General features: G+C 43.5%; 1 protein-coding gene across 1 annotated transcript; it reads left to right on the top strand.

The window, feature by feature from the left end:
- The first annotated feature begins 211 nt into the window (after window positions 1–211).
- ATG12 (autophagy related 12) lies at window positions 212–20,212 on the top strand. The gene is made up of 4 exons (XM_082274461.1): window positions 212–373; window positions 4,238–4,374; window positions 12,208–12,270; window positions 19,915–20,212. Exons 1-4 carry the CDS (start codon window positions 247–249, stop codon window positions 19,972–19,974), a joined length of 387 nt encoding a protein of 128 aa, XP_082130587.1. The 5' UTR covers window positions 212–246; the 3' UTR covers window positions 19,975–20,212.
- The last annotated feature ends 440 nt before the right edge of the window (window positions 20,213–20,652 follow it).

Genomic DNA, 20,652 nt, shown 5'->3' with positions numbered 1-20,652 from the left:
AAATAAGTGTGAAATTGAAGAGTTGCTTGGGTGTAAGAAGATGTCAGCTGCTGCCTTTGTCACATCAGGAAACCTATTGAAACGCAAAGCGGCCATGTTGGAACGCATAGAGCATGCGCAATAAGCAATTGTGTTCGGAACGTCACTTCCTTTGCATTTTCACCGGAAATGTTTATTGTCGTCGCGTGACGTATTTCCGCTCATACTTCCGTGTAGAGATCCGAGCAGGCGCTGCCCTGCTGTAATATGGAGGACGGGGAAGAGCAGCAAGGTCTGTCTCCGAAGGATGGAAGTGACACACCAAGTGAGCCAGCACCGGGGGCTGCTGTATCCCCGGCCACGGAGGAGCCTGCGGGAGAGACAAGGCGGAAAAGTAAAGTGTTTGTTGTTATGCTGTCCTGATAAGACTGACAGGCTGGGGGTGGTGTACAATGCCGGGCACTTCCGCCCATCACACACAGTGTGCGGGGTATAGAGATCACTGGGAGAGCTGAGGACAGATGTGTGATCCGGTATGGTCCCTCCCCCCCCCCCCCCCTCCTGGGGGCTGTGTGCACACCGATCTCCATACCCCTGGAAGTCAGCCATCCTGTGTATGGACACATCTGTATTGTCTTCTATGATAGAGTTCTTCCTCTGTACACAGCTTCCAGCCACTACTATACATCAGATGGCTGAATATAACCTACCTACCACTGACATACAGGCATTTCTCTGATGGGACCATGTCCTGGCACCTCTGCTGGTGGATGCGCTGGCAGCGGGGATCTGATTTTATGCTGGACAGTGAGGACTGGCGCTGTGCTGGCCATTGAGTAAGCAGGCGACCCCAATTGCCAACACTGCTTGTGTAGATATGGCTGGCGGCAGCCATGTCCGGCTCTGGGACTGATCTGCAACTGCACTCCACCTCTGCCTGGATCCCAGAGCTTCACCATTCTGGATAGAATGGGAATCATGTTTTTTTTGTTTAGAATAACCATTTATGGACCGGAAGGTTTTACCCCCCCCCCCCTAATGACAGGCCATTTTTTGCAATTCGCTACTGCGTTACTTTAAGTGCAACACTGTACCCAAATAACATTAATGTCCTTTTTTTCCCCACAAATAGAGCTTTCTTTTGGTGGAATTTGATCACCTGTGCAATTTTTTTATTTATTTTTTGCGCTATAAACAAAAAGAGCGACAATTCTGGAAAAAAAAAAATATATATATATAATTTCACTTTCTGCTATATAACATCCCCAATTAAAAAAAAAAATGTAAAAATCTAATTTTTTCAGCATTTTAGGCCAATTTGTATCCTGCTACATTTTTTTGGTTAAAAAAAAATCCCAATAAGCGTATTTTGATTGGTGTTCGCAAAAGTTTTTGTGTCTTCAAACTAGGGCAAAGATTTATTTCATTTTTTTTGTTGTTGTTTTTACTAGCAATGGCGTCGATCAGTGATTTTTAGCAGGACTGCGACGTTGTGGCAGGCAGATCGGACAACCAACTGAGATTTTTGGGGGGACCAGTGACCTTACTACAGTAATTAGTGCTAAAAATATGCACTGTTACTGTAATAATGACACTGGCAGGGAAGGGGTTAACTCAGGGCTGATCAAAGGGTTAAGTGTATGCCTAGGGAGTTTTTTCTAACTGTGGGGAGGATGGGCTTGTGGAATCAACACAGAGACCTGTGATCCTAAATAGGGGGAACACATGAGCTCTGCATTGATTCCAACAGCAGACCGGTGTTCTCTCTCCACAGGGGTGCCCGGAGGCAATCCCGGCCGCTGGCCCTGTGAATCCTATTCCCTGCTTGCTAATGGGGGGCATGAGCGTGCACCCCCAGATGCGCTCCTGTGAACTGCCGTACAGGTATGGCAGTTTGTGGAGCTGATCGGTCTAATAACACTTTTTTTTACCTCTCCTCAGCCTGGGGGTATTGGTTAGCCCCAATACGTATTGCTTGTCTCCTCACTCCACTCCTCCACAGTACCATTGCAATGTCACATATGAAGAGAGAATTCAATATTGCTTATACCCTTAAAAGCAATAGTATGGGCACTCACATTTTGCTGGTGCTTCCAGCACACCATACTAAACATACAAAATATCCTCCAACAGTGGTTTATTCGTGCCTGCAAGCCGTCAGTCCACACTCCTGGAAGCTGGTTCTACCTAGCCGCCAGGTGCCATCACTGTCCTTGCCCCTCTCTCTTTGAGAGAGCTTGTTGTGACTAGCGAAATGCGTCAGCTGATCATCACAATCATGATGAGTTGATTCAGGACAGGCAACCATCATCATACCTCTTGTGTCTGAGGTTACACAGCGTTAGAAGATAAATGAAGGTGGGTTGGACATACACCTCCATGCCTGAGTGCAGTCTGAAGGAGAGCGCAGGCGGGATCACTATACACTGAACAGGGTTTTTAGGTCTATGATGAACAGTATGCAGGGTGTGACACGATTGGCTTGGCGGGGAGCGGTCAGAAATGTAACTGCTGAATGCTGAACAATACACACATCCCTCTACCCGATCCCTGCTCAGCATCCCCTGTGTTTGAACACAATGCTGTTCACCTGCAATCCTTTACAATCACCTGCTATGGACTTGCCTGTGGAGTTCTCCAATACTTGGTGGTGTGTAGTTTGAAGCTTGGCTTGCCATCAGTCCGTATTGAGGAATATTTCCTTGCTGTATATATATATATATATATATATATATATATATATATACACACAAGCTTCTACGAACCTCCTTTCTGCCGAATTTTTCACTGACTGCCATTACCCTACAATATCTCAACCAGGAGTATGATAATATTTACATTATATCCAATCATAGTATTGAATTGGTACACTATTCCATGGTTGAGACCATTGGTTTCATTGCTACATTTTGATATGGGTGTTGGCTTGGGAGGTTGATTGATGCAGCTGCCGGTCTGGATTGACAACGTTGTCAGTTTTTAACCACTTTACCACCGGAGGATTTTCCTGCTTTACGTCCAGGCCACTTTTTGCAATTCGGCACTGTGCAACTTTATCTGACAATTGCGCGGTCATGCAACGCAATACCCAAACAAAATTTACGTACTTTTTTCCCACAAACAGAGCTTTCTTTTGGTGGTATTTGATCACCTCTGCGTTTTTTCATTTTTTGCGATATTAATAAAAAGCGACAATTTTGAAAAAATAACAATATTTTTCTACTTTGACAGTTAAAAAATATCCAGTATATTCAATTTTTGTCATATATTTAGGCCAAAATGTATTTAGCTACATGTCTTTGACAAAAAAATTCTCAATGAGCGTATTTTTAACCGGAAGATTTTAGCCCATTCCTGACCAGGCCATATTTTGCGATTCGGCACTGCGTTAATATAACGGACAATTGCGCGACCGTGCGATGCTGTACCCAAATTAAATTTATGTCCCCGTTTTCCCCACAAATAGAGCTTTCTTTTGGTGGTATTTGATCACCTGTGCGATTTGCGCTATAAACAGATCGGACCCCTAACTGACATTTTTGACACTTTTGAGGGTACCAGTGACATCACTACAGTAATCAGTGCTATAAATATGCACTGTTACTGTAAAGATGACACTGGCAGGGAAGGGGTTAATTTTTATTGGTGATCAAGGGGTTAATGTATGCCTGGTCTTTACTGAAGTGTGTGGGGGGAGGGGACTGTGTGGCACAGGCACAGATCGCAGGTTCAGCTATGCTGAATTCTGTAATCTGTGACTGCCTGTCACTTAGGAGATCCGCCTGCTGTGTCTGAATACAGCGGGAGAGAGGCTCCAGCGGCGCGTGCGTGCCGCCCACAAGGGGAGGAGTCCAGCGACGTAGGTTTACGTCGCTGGACGATAACGAGCCACTTTGCCGCAGTACCCTCAACGTGAGCGGTCGGCAAGTGGTTAATTAGATTGGTGGAGGAGTTTTGTAGACTATTTTTCTAATTCATATGTTTTTTTTTTTTTTTGTAAATTCAATAAAGCATTCATAAATATTTGATACACCAGTATTCCCTCTGTGATGCAACTCTTGAGGTTCTCCTCTTTCTTGTGAGCAGCACTAAGGTTTGTTTATGGCACTATACACTTCAGAATGAGAAGGTGATCAGTGCTTGCAGCTGGCTTGATTGAAGTAGTATTGGTCGTAGTAGCTTGCAGGAACCTTTGATGTTGGCTCTATAGATACAAAAAGAAGTGACAAAGTACAAATATGCAACTTCTGTTTTCTAGTTGATGTTCTGCTCAAGGCAGTTGGGGACACACCGATCATGAAAAATAAAAAGTGGACTATCGAGAGAATGCGCACTGTGCAAGGCCTTATGGACTTCATCAAAAAATACCTTAAGATGGACTCTTCAGAGCAGCTGGTATGTTTTTGTTTTTTTTTTTTTTCTTTTTGTTTATAACCATAATACATATATAATAAAATAAATAAGTATAATTATAATACTAATATATAATAATACTAATATATAATACATAATGCTTTTTTGTAAAACACTGACCCACACTTTGTATGAAACTTCACATAGAAAAGAACTGTGGTCAAACAATAAAAAAATGAGTCCTGTTATAGGCTCGGGTCACACTATTGCGATGCGGGAAGGCTGCGAATTCGCAGCCTGTTCCCGCATCGCACACGCACCCCCGGCAGTTCACACTGCCATATGCGATACGCTGGGGGTGTCAATGTAATCTTAACGACACCCCCAGTTTGATCGCATATCGCAGTGCGATCGTGCAGTTCGCACAGGATGGGATCGCACAAGTGTGAACCGCTGTGCGATCCGATCCTGATGCGGCTGCAAAAATGCCTCCTGTGCGTGTTTGCACCGGGTGCGATGCGAATTTAGCCATACAAACTGTATGGCTAAACTCGCACCGCACAGCTGATCGCATGTAATGTCGGAGCAGTGCGCTCCGATATTACATGCGAACCCGGCACTCGCATCAGTGTGAACCGGGGCATACTCATGCATAACACAGGGCACTATATTAACTTATTGCTATATTTTAAAGTTGACTTTTCCTTTTACATTAATATAACAACTTTTTACCATTCTTGCTTTGATGGATAATTGAAGAGTAATAAATAAGTTCAAAATGTTCTAGTCTTTCCTAGTACAGATGCTGCTCCAGGCTCCCTTCAATGATAAACAATATTCAATCTTTTGGTCACATTATCTCTAAGGCTCTGTTCACACCTGTGTGGTTTTCAGCTCGTAAAACGCTCTTCTCTAAAGTCTCAAAACGCCCAACATACAAAATCCCATTCATTTCAATGGCCCCTGTTCACATATGAGTATTTTGTCACCTGAAGCTCAAAGTACATGAGCTTCTTTTTTGGCAGATTACAAGGTTTTGTTAGATGTCAAAGCCTGCCTCCAAACACCTGCAAAAAATGCCAGAAAAAAAGCCCAAAAACACCTGAAAATGATATTGTCAGGTGTGAATGGAGCCCAAAGGAGATATCCGGTCTCAGGCTGACCAATCCTTGCCTTCAGAAGAGGTCACGTGACCAGCACAGGAGGAAACCTGGAGCACCATTATCCCCCTGAAAGTTGAAAATATTTGAACCTTTTTCTTGCTCTGTTTATCTTCTTGACTGTTCATACAGCTTGCTTGGTCCTATTACCTTAATGCTATAGAATTAAGCATTGTCTTAAATGATATAGGAAATGTGTGCTAAACTTAGTATGTGGAATGCAGTTACTGATCTCACCCCAAATTCTCTGACTATGCCTAAGTCACTTACTCCAAACGTATGCAGATCAGGTGTTTTGGCATCACTCTCTCTATATTTGTCCCAGGTAAGTGACTTGCATGGTGCAGAAGTCAGACACAGGTTCAGCAATGACCGTTTGTGTATTTCTATTAGTACAGGTTTTCTTTACCCTCTTCAGTTGTCTAGTACAACCGGTCTAGTTTATTTAACCAGAGTCTGATCGGTCATTTTGTTCAGCTGGCTCAGCGCATTTCTGGTCTAATCTGTACTGATCTGAGCGTCTGTAGAGTCACCTGATTGCTCTTACGGGACTTGGAGGTGAGGGCTTCCCCAAAGGGTCACCCTCCTCCAGAGCATCAAGCGTCAGTATTGCACTTTGGATTTACCCGGTTATATACCAGGCATGTTCTATTGAAGGGCATGAGCCCCTGTTTCCTGTTACCATTTATTCTGTCAAGAGTGATGGGTGCATCCTGGGCTTTTGGACACAAAACATCTGTCTTACAGGAAGGCAAGGTAGCTACCTGGTCTGCAGTTCACACACTAACCAAGTTCTGTCAGTTTAATATTATGGTTTAAGCTGACAGTTTTGGATGCAATGGGGTTAATTTACTAAAGGCAAATAAGCTGTTTACTTTGCAAGGAAAGTTGCACGTTGTATGGGAAATTTCACCTGAACTTAGTGAATATGGTGAAATTTCACTTTACAAAAGAACAAAATAATTTTTTTTTTCTACTTGCACATGATTGGATGATAGAAGTCAGCAGAACTTTATTCACTAAGCTCTGGGGATAATCCCCCTTGCAAAGTGAACAGTCATTTTGCCTTTAGTAAAACTACCCCAAAGAGACTGAGGTACTCCACAATACTAGAGGGTTGATTTTTTGGTAATTCCCCCCCCCTTCTTTAGAGGGTTTTCCACACGAGTGTGGACTGTGCGTTCCGATTGCGGGGATCAAATCAATACTCTCAACCACTTGCAGCCAAATCGCACTCATTCTGAATGCACCCCGACATGTCAGCACACAGCTCTATTGCGGGTGCAGAACAGCAGGGAAACCACATGGTTAAAAAGACCATGCGATTTTCCTGCGGCCGCGTTTTTAAAAAGGCGCATGTACCTTTTTTGTGCATTTCACATGGAACAGCCACAAACTATTGTGAACCGAGCCTCAGAGGCGGCTTTTGAATGTCCCAAACCAGAGTTCTAATGTTTTGGCCACCCTAAATGAATGCTGGGAGAATTTTTTTTTTTTTTCTTAACCTAGCGTTAAACTTTCTCCAGTAGTTTTTTTTGGGGGGGGGACACAGACCCCCCCCTTTTTTTTTTTTTTTTTTTTTTTTTTTACTGGTGTGTGTTTATGTACCATGATTAAGATGGTTCTTTCAGAGGGTTATTTTTTTTTTTTATTGTCATGTTTCTCTGTTTTACCCCTTTTTTTTTTTTTTTGTACTTGTGTGAAGATTGTATATTAGTCTCTTGCAGATATATTTTTGTTCCACGGTTATCTCCTTTTTCTATGCCTATTGATTTTTTGATAGCATGTCATTTTTATAAGATCAGAAGATTGTTTTTTAAACTCAAAAGATTATTTCACCTCTATTATTACATTAACTGTTTCTTTATTTTTAACATACTTGTCTGAAAAGAGGCGGTTAAGCTGATCTTACTATAGGAGTGTAGAATCTTTACCACTTGCCGACCGCCGCAAGTACATATACTGCGGCTGTCAGCCCCTCGCAGGCAAAGTGACGTAGGCTCTGGGGAGCGAGCGCGCGACCCCCCCCCCCCCCCCGCGCGTGTGCCCGGCGGACCCGATGTCTGCCGGGCACTCACGATCGTCTGTGACAGCGGGAGAAAGGCAGGTGGCTGATGTAAACAAAGCCACCTGTCATTCTCCCCTGTGTAGGTCCGTTGATCACTGTTTCTACACCTCAAGCCACAGCCAATCACAGTTAGAATCACGCCCCTAGGGACACACACCACCCCTCCCTCTCAAAAAAAGTTAATTTCTTAACTACCAGTGCCATTTTACAGTAACAGTGCATATGTATAGCACTGATTACTGTAGTAATGTCACTGGTAACCCCAAAAATGTCAGTTAAGGGTCCGATCTGTCCGCCCCAATGTTGCAGTCCCGCAAAAAAAATCGCAGATCGCCACCATTGCGCGTTAATAAAAAAAAAACCCAACAAAAATGACAATCTTTCCCTTTGTTAGTAAACACGATAACCAATCAAAATACGCTTATTGCAATTTTTTTTTTTTTTTTTACCAAACATATGTAGCATAAAAAAAATTGGCCGGAAATGTAAAAAAAATTTTCATTTTTACATTTTTTTTGGGGAATTTCATATAAAAAAAAATGTGAAAAATATTGTTATTGTGGCAAAATTGACTCTCCTTTTTTTGTTTATAGCGCATGATCAAAAAATCGCACAGGTGATCAAATACCACCAAAAGAAAGCTCTGTTTGTGGGAAAAAAAGGACGTCAAATTCATTTAGGTACAGCGTCGCACGACCACGCAATTGTCCGTTAAAGTCACGCAGTGCCGAATCGCAAAATAGGCCCTGGTCAGGAAGGGGGTAAAATCTTCCGGGGCTTAAGTGGTTGTTGAATGCACATTCACCTAAATTTTTCTAAATATGTTAATGGATGAATACCCAATCAAATTCAGATAAGAAAAGTAAACACATGAATAATAGTAATCATCTCGTCTCTTAGTAAACGACCCTCTATGAATTCTATTCCAGCATCTATCCGTTAAAACGGATAGTGTATGTTGTAAATACACTGTATATGCTCCCTTTATACCATACACATTGCCATTTCTGTTCTTAAGAAATATCAGGAACAATTGATATCTAACATAAGCTAGGATTTTCTGCTGAGGTATGAGAGGTGATGACCATAATCAAGTAGTATTCAATCTACTGCACAGGGCCACAAGGACCTGAAGGAAAATGTGAACATGAAATGAATATCTATAAGCCATCTTCCCTTGTCACAGCAGGCGCTTGCATCTTCTGGTTCTGCATGATTGGACAGCTGCCTGTCCTAATCTTGTGGTCAAGGTTTCCTTTGTAGATCAAGCTCTCTTTCCTATGTTCAAGGTTCCTCTTGTATTTCAAGCTTTTTCCTATATTCAAGGTAGCTCTGGAGGTCCAGCGATGTGCTTCCTGTTTTAATGAATAATGAGCAATGTCAATTGTGAAAGGCCTTGTATGCTGTCCACAGCCGAGTGTCCATAATCTGTGTATCAGTGACAGTTGATGATAAATGACCAAGATGAGATGAAACTTTAATAGAAGAAATTTGGGCAAACTGGAAATTTTTCATAATTAAAAACCTCAGTCTGTTGATCCTATAGATGTTCTTTTTCGATATAAAGGTTTTCTTTTTTTTACATAGGTGTGTTTGTGATAGAATTATCTGTTTTCTGCATGTAATATTTTTCCCCTGACTGTGCCTTCTATATTTTTCTTGCTTTACTTTTTATCTCACGTCTATTCCTTTCTTGTTTCTTTGCCAAGCTTTCATTTTTTAATTTGTTTTTTATTTTTTTTAATAATCCGATTTTACAGTACAAAAAAGTCAAAGACAAATCTAGGGAATATGTATTGCACAGCTGTCTAAGAATTCAAGAGTCCAAATGCCAAGCTTTCATTTAATGTTTGTGTTAAGCAGTATTCTGTTATTGTGGTTTTGTATGCACAATATCTTTTAATAGGAATAAAAAATACAACAAATAAAATGTATGAAATAGTGCATATAATTTGTATATTCATTAACCACCTCAATACTGGGCACTTTCACACCCCCCTTTCTTCCCAGACCAATTTTCAGCTTTCAGTGCTCTCGCACTTTGAATGATCGTTACTCATGTCATGCTACACTGTAAATTTTTATCCTTTTGATCACACAAACATAGCTTTCTTTTGGTGGTATTTATTCATCACTGGGTTTTTTTTTTTTTGCGAAAAAAGAGCAAATATTTTGAAAAAAAAAACAATATTTTCTACTTTGTTTCAAAAGAAATCCAATAAAATCAAATTTTGTCATAAATTTAGGCCAGAATATATTCTGCTACATGTCTTTGGTAAAAAAAAAAAAAAAAAAAAAAAATAATCCTGATAAGTGTATGATAATAGGTTTGTGTGAAAGTTATAGAGTCTACAAGCTAGGCTACGTATCATTGAAAATTGATCAATCCTGATGTACTGACTACCTATCTCATTTCTTGAGGCTCTAAAATGTCAGGACAGTACAAAAACAGGACAGTACCCCTCAAATTAGCCCCCCCTTTTTTTTTTAAAGATGTCAGTCCAAGGTATTTAGTAAGAAGCATAGTAAGTTTTTTGAAGTTGCAATTTTTTGTCCACAATAGTTTGGGTAATGAGGATTTTTTTTTTTTTTCCCCACAAAATTGTCATTAACAAGTTATTTCTTACACATGGCATAGATAAACTTGCAACTACACCCCAAAATATATTCTGTTACTCCTGAGTATGGCAATACCACATATGTGAGACTTTTCCACAGCCTGTCCACATACAGAGGCCCAACATCCAAGTAGCACCATAAGGCATTGCTTCCCAAACTTTTTGGGGCGGAGACCCACTTCTGAATACAGTTATTTTTCGTGACCCACTTGCTTGTAATTGAATATTGTAATGCGCTACAGAATTTGTTGGCGCTATATAAATTAAAATAGTAATAATAATGCATATTTTAAAGGGAGAGGGATGTTAAATTAAAAATAGAAGCGGCCATGAACTCCTGAAACCGCCGAGCCACCTGGTCCTCCTATGACACAGAGGCTGCCATCTCTGCCCACTATAGCTGAAAGATCCCGTTGCCAGTCTAGCCACCAACGCTCCTGCCAGCAGGACGAGGAGCTGGCTCTGCACCCCATGAACATATCCTACAACCTACATAACAGCCCACATATATACTCACTGATGCAAGTATCCTCCTCGCAGGAAATGCAGACCAGCCTCCGTAAACTGCGTGGGCATGGTCCTGAATCCATCGAGATTTGACTGCTCTGGCTCTCTGTATTTTGCTCAGGCTCACACAGCACAATTTAGGCGGGCCCGCTCTCAGTGATTTCCAGCTCAACACGACCCACTCAAACACAGCTCGCGACCCACCAGTGGGTCCCGACCCGCAGTTTGGGAACTCCTGCCGTAAGGCATTCTAAAGGCATAAATTACACATTTCATTTTTGGAGTATCTATCACAGTGTTAACCAGCACAATAGAGTCCAAGCATGCAGTGACCCCGAATCCTCCGGTGATCCATACCAGGAGTACACTCACCAGAGGGCTATCCCCTTGCAACAGGGGCGTATCGCCTTTGGTTGGGAAAAAACTGCTTTTCTCTTCCCTCTGAGGTCCTCCCTTAAGCTCCCTCTTGTAGTCTCTGTGTGATCGTATCCTCTTTATGGCTCAATGGAACACAAAGTGATAATCCCCATAGTGTAAAACCGTAGTTTACTTTATTAGAGAAAATAATATCCACTTACATTGACATAGGAAATAACGCTCAAGGCAAGCAGGAAGTCTGGGATGCTCTGCGTTCCACAGACCCGTACCAGAAGTGTGGCAATGACGCTAAGCCCCACCCTATGCGATTCCTCATCTGGAGCGGTGCCATCTTGCTGCCCTTTCGGAATATATTTACTATACGGTATCCCAGCAACCCATGGGCGTGTCTCTAGCAGCCATCTTCCTTCCCCACTCAGTGTGCCAGTTTGTTATGCCGCTGTCATGGCAATACCATATTTGCTCCACTCATTATGATACCTCTCATTTGGTTTCCATCCCACATCAGATATATAATATATATATTTTAATTATAAAAAATATTTTATTTTCATTTCTATCTATACAAATATCGCAAAGCTGCTGAATGGCCCCTATGTAGTAGTAGTGACAGGCCCTCCTGACAAAGACATCGGTATCTAATAAACCTGTGAGGTCTCTGCTTCCACTAGTCCAAGCAGATTGAGGACAGAGAACACTTCTGGGTTCATCTGAGAATGAATGCACAGCATAGTCTTAGTAGAAACCTTTTATTCTCAAGATTGCTGATGTATCTAAAAATTCTATGCACAGCTGCTTTCAGAGAGGATTAGGAAAATAAGAAAACATGCGTATGTCTTCCCTCCATGGACATTTGGTAAGGCGTTCTCACACTGACCTGCCGTATACAAAAATATTTTCCAGAAGCATTTCTTCTTGAGAGAGGGTCATCTGTAAACCTTTTTCCAAGGAGCAAGCCTGAAGGCTTCTGAATTGTCAATTCTACTTTGGTAAAGTCCCCCTGCAACATTTTTAACAAGAAATATGAGATGTGAAATGTCATTGGCTATGAGATGCACACAATTCCTCCACATAGAAGCATGCTTCGTTATATGTAATAAACGTAAGTTCTCTGTCTTATGGATTTACTCTTCTATATTTACAGTTTATCTATGTGAATCAGTCATTTGCTCCATCGCCTGACCAAGAAGTTGGCACCCTGTATGAGGTAATAATATACATATGCTATGAAATTGTACAATGGTGCCATTGTATTTTGGGGGCTTTATAAAATAATAAAAAGTACAAAATCCCCAATATTTACTAAGGGTAGCATTACATGTATCCATTGTAATTGTTCTAGGTATAAGCAATCAACAATACAACACATACGTATTGATTGAAAATATGATCTACAACTGCAGTTCCAAAAAAGTTGGGACGCTGTGTACAATCTACATAAAAGCATGCAATGATTTGCAAAACCCATAAACCCAAATTTTATTTAGAATAGAAAAAAGAAAACCTATCTAATGTTTAAACTGAGAAAATGTACCATTTTAAGTAGGAAATTAAGGTAATTTTGAAATTGATGGCAGCAACATATCTCAAAATGGTTGGAACAGGGTCTTGTTCACCACAATGTGGTAGAGGAATGTTGTCCTATTCTTGCCAGAGCAATATGCTGCTCTATAACCTGAATATATCTTTCAGCATTGATGGTGTTTTTGTAGATGTCCAAGTTGCCCATTCCGTACACCCTAATGCACCCCCCGGCCTGTTCCATCAGAGATGCAGGCTTTTGAACTGAGTGATAAGCTCTGTCTTCTGTAGTCCATGGGACACAGCACCCATGGTTGCCAAAAAGAATTTCAAATTTAGATTTGTCTGACTACCGGAACAGTTTTCCACTTTGCAACAGACCATTTTATATGCGCTTTGGCCCTCCACCAAATGATTTGAACCAGTGCACAAATAAAGGTCCATAAATACGTGGATGAGCGAGTTTGGGGTGGAGAAACTTGACTTGCCTGCACAGAAGCCTGACCTCAACCCGTTAGAACACCTTTAGGATGAATTGGAGCGCAGACTGCCAATACCAGTAGGGTTATGCTGCCCCCTACAGGAGCAGGACCCTAGGAAGAAAAAAATTCTTAGGTTTTTCACCCAACTTTTTTTTGCCTGTGAGATCTACAAGCAACTATGCCGGATCTGGGCGCCAGGCTGGATATATAGACGCGGGCACCTCCTTGGGACGGTCAGGCCCCCAGGTTCCTAGGTTCCCCCTCTGTCCTCTCACGCACCCCCCACACTCATTACTGCCTATGGGGCGATTGGAGCTACTCCTGGAGGCCGGGACTGGACGTAGGCCGACGAGGGGTGGGGGGGGGTGCGCCGCCAGTAACCGGACAATCGATCTGTTTCTCTTCTACCTCTTTCTGCCGATCCCATCCAGGAGGCTGGGGGGTCCCCTTGAGGGCCCCTAGAAGCTCCATAGGCTGCCATTTTCTTGTAGCCTACATGTGCTGAGGAGATCGGTGGCCATCTTGGTACACCCGGCATGGCCATTTTGCGGTGGATCCCATTGTAAATCAATGGCAGCCATGTTGGAGTCCCTGGAGCCGTTTTTTTGTGGTGGTGGAGCCCCTCCCTATACCCTTGTTTTTTCTATGAGGATCGAGATTGCTGCAGACACGTGCTGTGCAGACTTTCTGGGCCTTCCTGGTGCATCTTTTGTGGGGTGGTGAGTTTGGGGGGAGGGGAGGGTCTCTCTGCTGGGGGTCCATCAAGAGTGGTTAAGGTTTTCTCCCTTCCCACGTATTTTGACAACCTGGTCAAAAAAGAGTGGGACCGCCCCCTGGGGTGCCTAAGCGGATTGCTAGGTCTTACCCCTTTGAAGAGTCCGTTTAAGAGGACTGTGCCACCTACGATGGACCCTCTGGTCTCCAGACTGAATAAAGCTACCATGATGCGAGTGGAGGATTCCCCATCCTTTAGGGATCCGGTGGATGGAAAGACGGAATCTGTGGCCCGCAATATGTACTCCCTGGCGGGGTCTGTGTTTACTATTGCTCTTGTGTCACAAACTTTGAATGGGCTAAGCTACTACGCCGTGACCTGGAGGGGTTACAACTTTCCCTCTGCCTTTCAGGAGCTGACGGACCAGTTGATCCAGGGGCTGCATTTTGTTTGCGATTCCTCGCTGGATGCGGCTCCAATATTGGTGCCACTGTCGGTGTCAGCAGTGGTCCTCCGGCATATACTTTGGCTGAAATGCTGGTCTGCGGATCAGACGTCTAAGAAGGCTTTGACTGATCTACTCTTTCAGGGTTATCGCCTGTTTGGGGCTACCCTTGATGACATTATTAAAGGTCTTACAGAAGGTAAGAGTGCCTTTCTCCCACAGGCTAACAAGGGTAAGGACCCTCGTCGCAGATGGGGTCCCTCCTTTTCATCACATAGTTTTTTTGTCCCTCAGGGACGAGTGATAAAGGATCAGTCTTTCAAGGCCTCCTCTGGTGGCTCCAAGCGACCCTGGTCTGGAAAACAGAAATTTGATTTCTCCAGACTTGCAGATAAGGCCCCTTCGGCTCGGAGGTGCACCCTCACCTGTATCTGGGGTGGGGGGACATCTTTGTTGGTTTCTGGATCTGTGGCTATCCCGGATACAAGACAAGTGAGTGCACGAGGTCATACGGTCCGGCTATAAGATTGAGTTTCGATCTGTCCCTCCGGTAAGGTCTTTCCCTTTCAATCTGCGACTGTCCCTGGATCGCTTACAGGCTCTCTTTGGAGCTGTACAGGACCTGGTACAACAAGGAGTAATCGTTTGGGTTCCATTCTTTGAACATTTTCAGGGCTTTTACTTCAACCGGTTTACGGTCCCCAGGAAGGGGAGGGCAAGGTGCGTTCAATTCTGGACCTTAAGGCTCTGAATTGTTTTGTGGGAGTTCAAGATGGAATCCATTTGCACGGTGGTGGCCTCCCTACACCAGGGGGATTTCCTGGCCTCCATAGACATAAAAGATGCCTACCTTCACATCCCAATATGTGCAAGACATCAACGGTTTCTGTGTTTTGCCGTGGGAGAGACTCATTATCAGTTTGTGGCGTTACCCTTTGGTCTCGCCTCTGCTCCTCAGATCTTCACAAAGGTGTTGGCTCTGGTCCTGGCTTTATTACGTCAGCGGGGGATATCGGACCTGGGTTACCTGGAAGATCTGCTTCTCCGTGCGGATTCTCCCACGGCGCTGGTGATAAACTTGGAGATCACCACGAGAACTCTGGAGGAGTTCAGGTGGATTGTGAATTTCCAGAAGTCGTCCTTGGTTCCTTCCATGAGGCTGGACTATCTGGGCCTGACTTTGGACTCTTCAAAAACTCCAGTCTGCAATTCAGCTATTGCTGTCTTTCTTTCTTGACTTCTGGGACTCATGGTGTCGTCCTTCGAGGCAGTACTTTACGCTCAATTTTACACGAGAATACTCCAGAAGGAAAGTCTTCTCAAAAGTAACAAAGAAACAAGTTCTCTGGACAATCAGATCCAGTTGACCCAGGTGACCAGGGGGTCCCTGTTATGGTGGCTTTGATCCCTGACGCTCAAACAAGGAAAATCCTTCCTTCCCATATATTAGACAGTGATCTCAACGGATGCCAGTCTGTCCGGGTGGGGAGGTGTTCTCGTCAAGCTTTCTGCTTAAGGGGCCTGGTCTCTGGAGGAATCCAGGTTATAGATCAATATTCTGGAGCTGAGAATGATCAGGCTTTGTCTAATCCACTGGCCTGAACACCTGTCCAGTGCGCATTCAATCGGACAGTGCCACGGCTGTGGCTTATGTCAATATCCAAGGGGGCACCAAAAGGTGGAGGTGGCAGGCATCCTTCGGTGGGCGGAACGCTATGTTCCGGCTCTCTCCACCGTTCACATTCCAGGACTGGAAAATTGGCAGGCGGATTACCTCAGTCGGCAGACCTTGGTCTCTCCATCCGGAGGTGTTCCAGCAGCCTTGGGACACTCCAGACGTAGATCTGTTGGCATCTCGGAGCAACAGGAAAGTGCAGAGGTTTGTGGTTCCCGCTCTTGGGACCCTCTGGCAGACGCCACAGATGAGCTGGTGGCTCCGTGGGGTCAGTATCGGCTGATGTATGCTTTTCCTCTGCTCAAGTTGCTGCCGAAACTTCTTCGCAGGATCGAGATGGAAGGGATTCCAGTCATCCTTGTGGCTCCGAAATGGCCTCGCTGGGCTTGGTACGCCGATCTGGTCAGGCTAGTCGCAGACGTTCCTTGGAGACTTCCTCTCAGGAAGGATTTGCTGTCTTAAGGACCAATCTTACATCCTGCTTTACTGTCACTGGCTTTGACGGCTTGGCTGTTGAAAGACAGGTGCTGAAGGACAGGGGATTGTCTACTTAGTGAGAAAAGCGACTTCTAGAAAGATATATCATCGCACTTGGAAGTCGTATATTGCGTGTTGTCAGTTTCTTGGGGTTCCCCCCTGCTCTTACTCGGTTGCTCGGAACTTGGCTTTCCTTCCAACCGGGGGGGGGGGGGGGTTGATCAAAATTTGACCTGGAGTACTATCAAGGGTCAGGTGTCGGCCTTGGCAGTTTTTTTTCCAGAGGCCATTAGCCACCTATTCCCTGGTAGGTAGTTTTAAACAGGGGGTGTGACATTGGGCTCCTCCGGTGCGACCTCCGTTGCCACCTTGGGAATCTTAATTTGGTGCTGTCGGTTCTCCAGAAATCTCCTTTTTAAAATATTCTGGAGACTCCCCTGCTTACTTTATCTATCTCAAAAGGTGGCCTTCTTGGTGGCTATTAATTCTGCGCGCAGGGTGTTGGAACTGGCGGCGTTGCCCTGTCGTTCTCCCCATCTGGTGGTTCACGTGGATAAAGTTGTACTTCGGATTCATCCTTCCTTCCGAAAGTGGTTTTCAGTTTCCATTTAAATGAGGACATTGTTACCCTCCTTGTGTCCTAGGCCTAAACATCCTAAGGAATTTGCACTGCATACTTTGGATGTGGTTCGGGCAATCAGGGTGTACTTGGTGACTACCGGGTCTTTTCGAAAGTCAGATTCGCTCTTTGTTCTCGGATGGACTAAAGAAAGGGCTGCCTGCGTCTGCTGCCACTATTTCCAGATGTATCAGACAGACGGTTGTGCAGGCTTTTTCAATTAAGGGTCAGGTTCCACCTTTCCCTGTTAAGGCGCACTCTACTCGGGTGCTTAGTGCTTCCTGGGCTTTTCTCCATCAGGCATCTGTGGTTCAGGTTTGCAAGGCGACTACCTGGTAGTCTGTTCATACTTTCACAAAGTTTTATAAGGTGAATGAGCTGGCATCTGCAGATGCCTCCTTTTGGCCGCAAAGTTTTGCAGACTGCCGTTTAAGGGTGTTTTTAGCCTCCCTTGAGGATGTTTAATGTTTTTTCAGCTGGGTCTCCTCTGGTTGTTCTGATGAGTCCTATATTGCCTGGTTGGCTTTGGTTCAGCCTTGGGGAATTTTCTGCTGTTCCCACCCCTCATGGTTTATGGCACAGCTTTGGGACATCCCTACTGCTATTGAGAACAGAAGACTGCGTCTGTCAATGAACAATAGAGAAATTGGGATTTTTGTCTTACTATAAAATCCTTTTCTCTGAAATTCATTGACAGACGCAGTACCCGCCCCTCTATTTTGAGTTGGGTTGGTATTGTTTTCCCTGACACTGCTACCCTGATACAAAACTGACATCCTATAGCAGGGAGAGAGGGTATACCCTCTGGGACCTGCCCATAGGCGTAGCAATAACTTTTTTTCTGCCTAGTGTCCTACTCCTGTAGGGGGCAGCATAACCCTACTGCTATTGAGAACAGAAGACCGCGTCAATGAACTTCAGAGAAAAAGATTTTACAGGAAGACAAAAATCTAATTTTTTTTCCTGTTAATAGTATGGTAAATAGCTTTATCTTTGATATTATACATTTTCTGGCTAGCTGATTGTTTAGCTTAGATAAGACTTTATAAGTTACGCAATCAGCTTCTTACTGTTCTTCACCGACAAACGATATCTCCCCTTTATCTGAATTTGTGAAGCTGTCTTTCACTTCCTGAAAAGGTTGTCTGTCTTTCTTAGACAGGCATGCCTAGACCTGACCAGCCCCACCCCCGTCCCTCCTATCCTTCACAAAACACGATCTCCTCCTGTCTTCATAGCCTTGTTTTTAGGCTAGCAGCTTTTGCTGAAGGAGAAAGAGGGAGGGCACGCTTTGGATGTATGTTATGCTCACTCTTTGTGGTTCCAGCAGCACATAACACACACACAGTTTGTTAGAAATTGTAAAAAAGATTACAATTCAACATGCTGCAGATTTTCTACAGTGTAGAACCGCGTGGTTGTTTCTGCATGGCACTGTAATGAACACTAAATGGGCACTGTGTGCATGGTGTGGCACACACCCAGCTGCTGTGAAAGGCAGAGGGAGCTGGGGAAGAAATGTCACATGACCAGCACAATCTATGAAAGAAATAAGGTACAAAGGAACAGTTTGGAACAGTTTTGAAATTGATACAGATCAATTTCTATTGCTCATTACATGTGAGTAATGATTTTAAGGCTCTGTTTCCACTGGTGCGACTTGTCATGTGACTTTAGACACACAGTTACATGACAAGTCACAGCCAATTGATTTCAATGGCACCCATTCCCATCTATGCAACTGAAAATCAGGGACTTTGAAAAGGTGCCTGCACTACTTTGATGTGACTTTGATCTAGAGAGTGTAAAGTTGGATCAAAGCTGCACTCTAAATGCACAAATTTGGAGTAGCACTAGTGGAAACGTAGCCTCCAAAGTGCGACTTTGGAGTTTGACTTTGAGTGCAGCTTTGATCCAACTTTACACTCTCTGAACGAATGTCGCATCAATGTAGTGCAAGTACCTTTTTAATAGTTGCACAGCTGGGAATGGGTGCAATTGAAATCAATGGGCTGTGATTTGTCGACTGTGTTCAAAGTCGAATGACAAGTCACACTAGTGGAAACAGCCAAAGTCTATGTTTCCACTATTACGACCTCAAAGTCGCACGATTTAGAGTGCAATTTTGATCCAACTTTATACTCTCTGGATTAAATTTGCATCAAAAGTTGCTTCAAAGTAGTGCAGGTACCTTTTCAAAATCTCATAGATTGGAACGGGTGCTATTGAAATCAATGGGCTGTGATTTGTCATACGACTGTGTCCAAAGTCGCATGTCAAGTCACAAACGTAGACTTACACAAGTGAAAACGTAGACTTAGTGTGGTTGCCTGTACTATGATCTCCCCGTGTCCAGCTTCCTTCTCGTATGGTAGTCTTCATTCAAAGCCCAGCACAGCTATACTGTATATGTGCCCCTCCCCCTCCTGTGTGAATGGGTCTATTTTCATTTCTTCATTTTCTCATGAATTAGGATGTACAATGCATCCTTACTGATGAGAGAACACTGGACGGGAACCTATGATCGGCTCCTCCCATCCTGTATACGCCCACTGGCTATAGAGGCACAGGGTCCCTCCCTGGAAGTGATGTCACTAGCTTTCAGTAACCACACCCACTTGCTGCTCTTGTACTCAGCAGGAAGAGAAATTGAAGTCATGTGACAGCACACAATACTGCAAAATAAAGGTAGAAAAACTGGGATTTTTTTATTTTGAATCCTAAGGCTGAACTCTGCCCACATTAATTAGATTACAGGGGAGGATTTTATTAGGCTTTACTTCCACTTTAAAAATCGTGTGTGTGTGTAAAGGCAGGTGTCACAATACCTTTGACAATCTAGTATATGTCCCTATTGCAAAAAAATACATTGATTTGTCTGATTTCTGTAACCTAATGCTATTTTTTTCTTTCCTAGTGTTTTGGAAGTGATGGGAAACTTGTTTTACATTACTGTAAATCACAAGCCTGGGGATGAAAGTCCAGTGGTTACTTCTAGCACTGTTGCCTTTGTTGGTTATAATGGTTTCTTGCACCTTTCTTCATGTGACTGCTTGGTTGGAGTGATCGGACTCCATTGAAGACAATTCAGTAGTTTGCTGTTCTTCGTATGTGACCACAGTCTGTACTGCACTGCACATTTGTAGAGGAACCTGTTCAACTAAGACTGGAAATGTTACTGGCCCAGCAAGACCGACTAAGAGTCAATTTTATGTTCTTTTAACACTTGAGCCTTTTTAAAGACTGACATTTATATACACTTTTTTTTTTTCTATATTGTTGTTTTGCTGGTAGCATTCCCCCCCCCCCCCCCGTATCAAGCATAACTTCAGTACTTATCTATGTTAAAAGAATGGTCAACAAATAATGAAGATGGCTGAGTACCACAAGAGGAGTTCTGCAGAGGCATCTTGGATTGAAGGCACTTAAGTTCCTACGGGAAGAAGTAATGTGAATTCTGAGAACTTGACGCAGTAGCTGAGGCAGCTAATTGATTAAAGATTTCAGTCGTTTTAGGCTGAGGAGGGGCTTTTGGTAGTATCTTTTATGTAGGATCATTGAGCAGGAATTTGGAGATGTGTGGCAAAATAATTCTGCTTTGCTATTTTTTTTTTTTCTTTAAATCCTAAAGTTTGTGACTTTCTTTACATATATT

This window comes from Pelophylax lessonae (genome assembly GCF_965119305.1).
Source record: "Pelophylax lessonae genome assembly, chromosome: 12".
Taxonomy (NCBI): Eukaryota; Metazoa; Chordata; class Amphibia; order Anura; family Ranidae; genus Pelophylax; species Pelophylax lessonae.
Note: the sequence above shows the minus strand (reverse complement) of the source record. Positions and strands in the feature narration are given on the sequence as shown.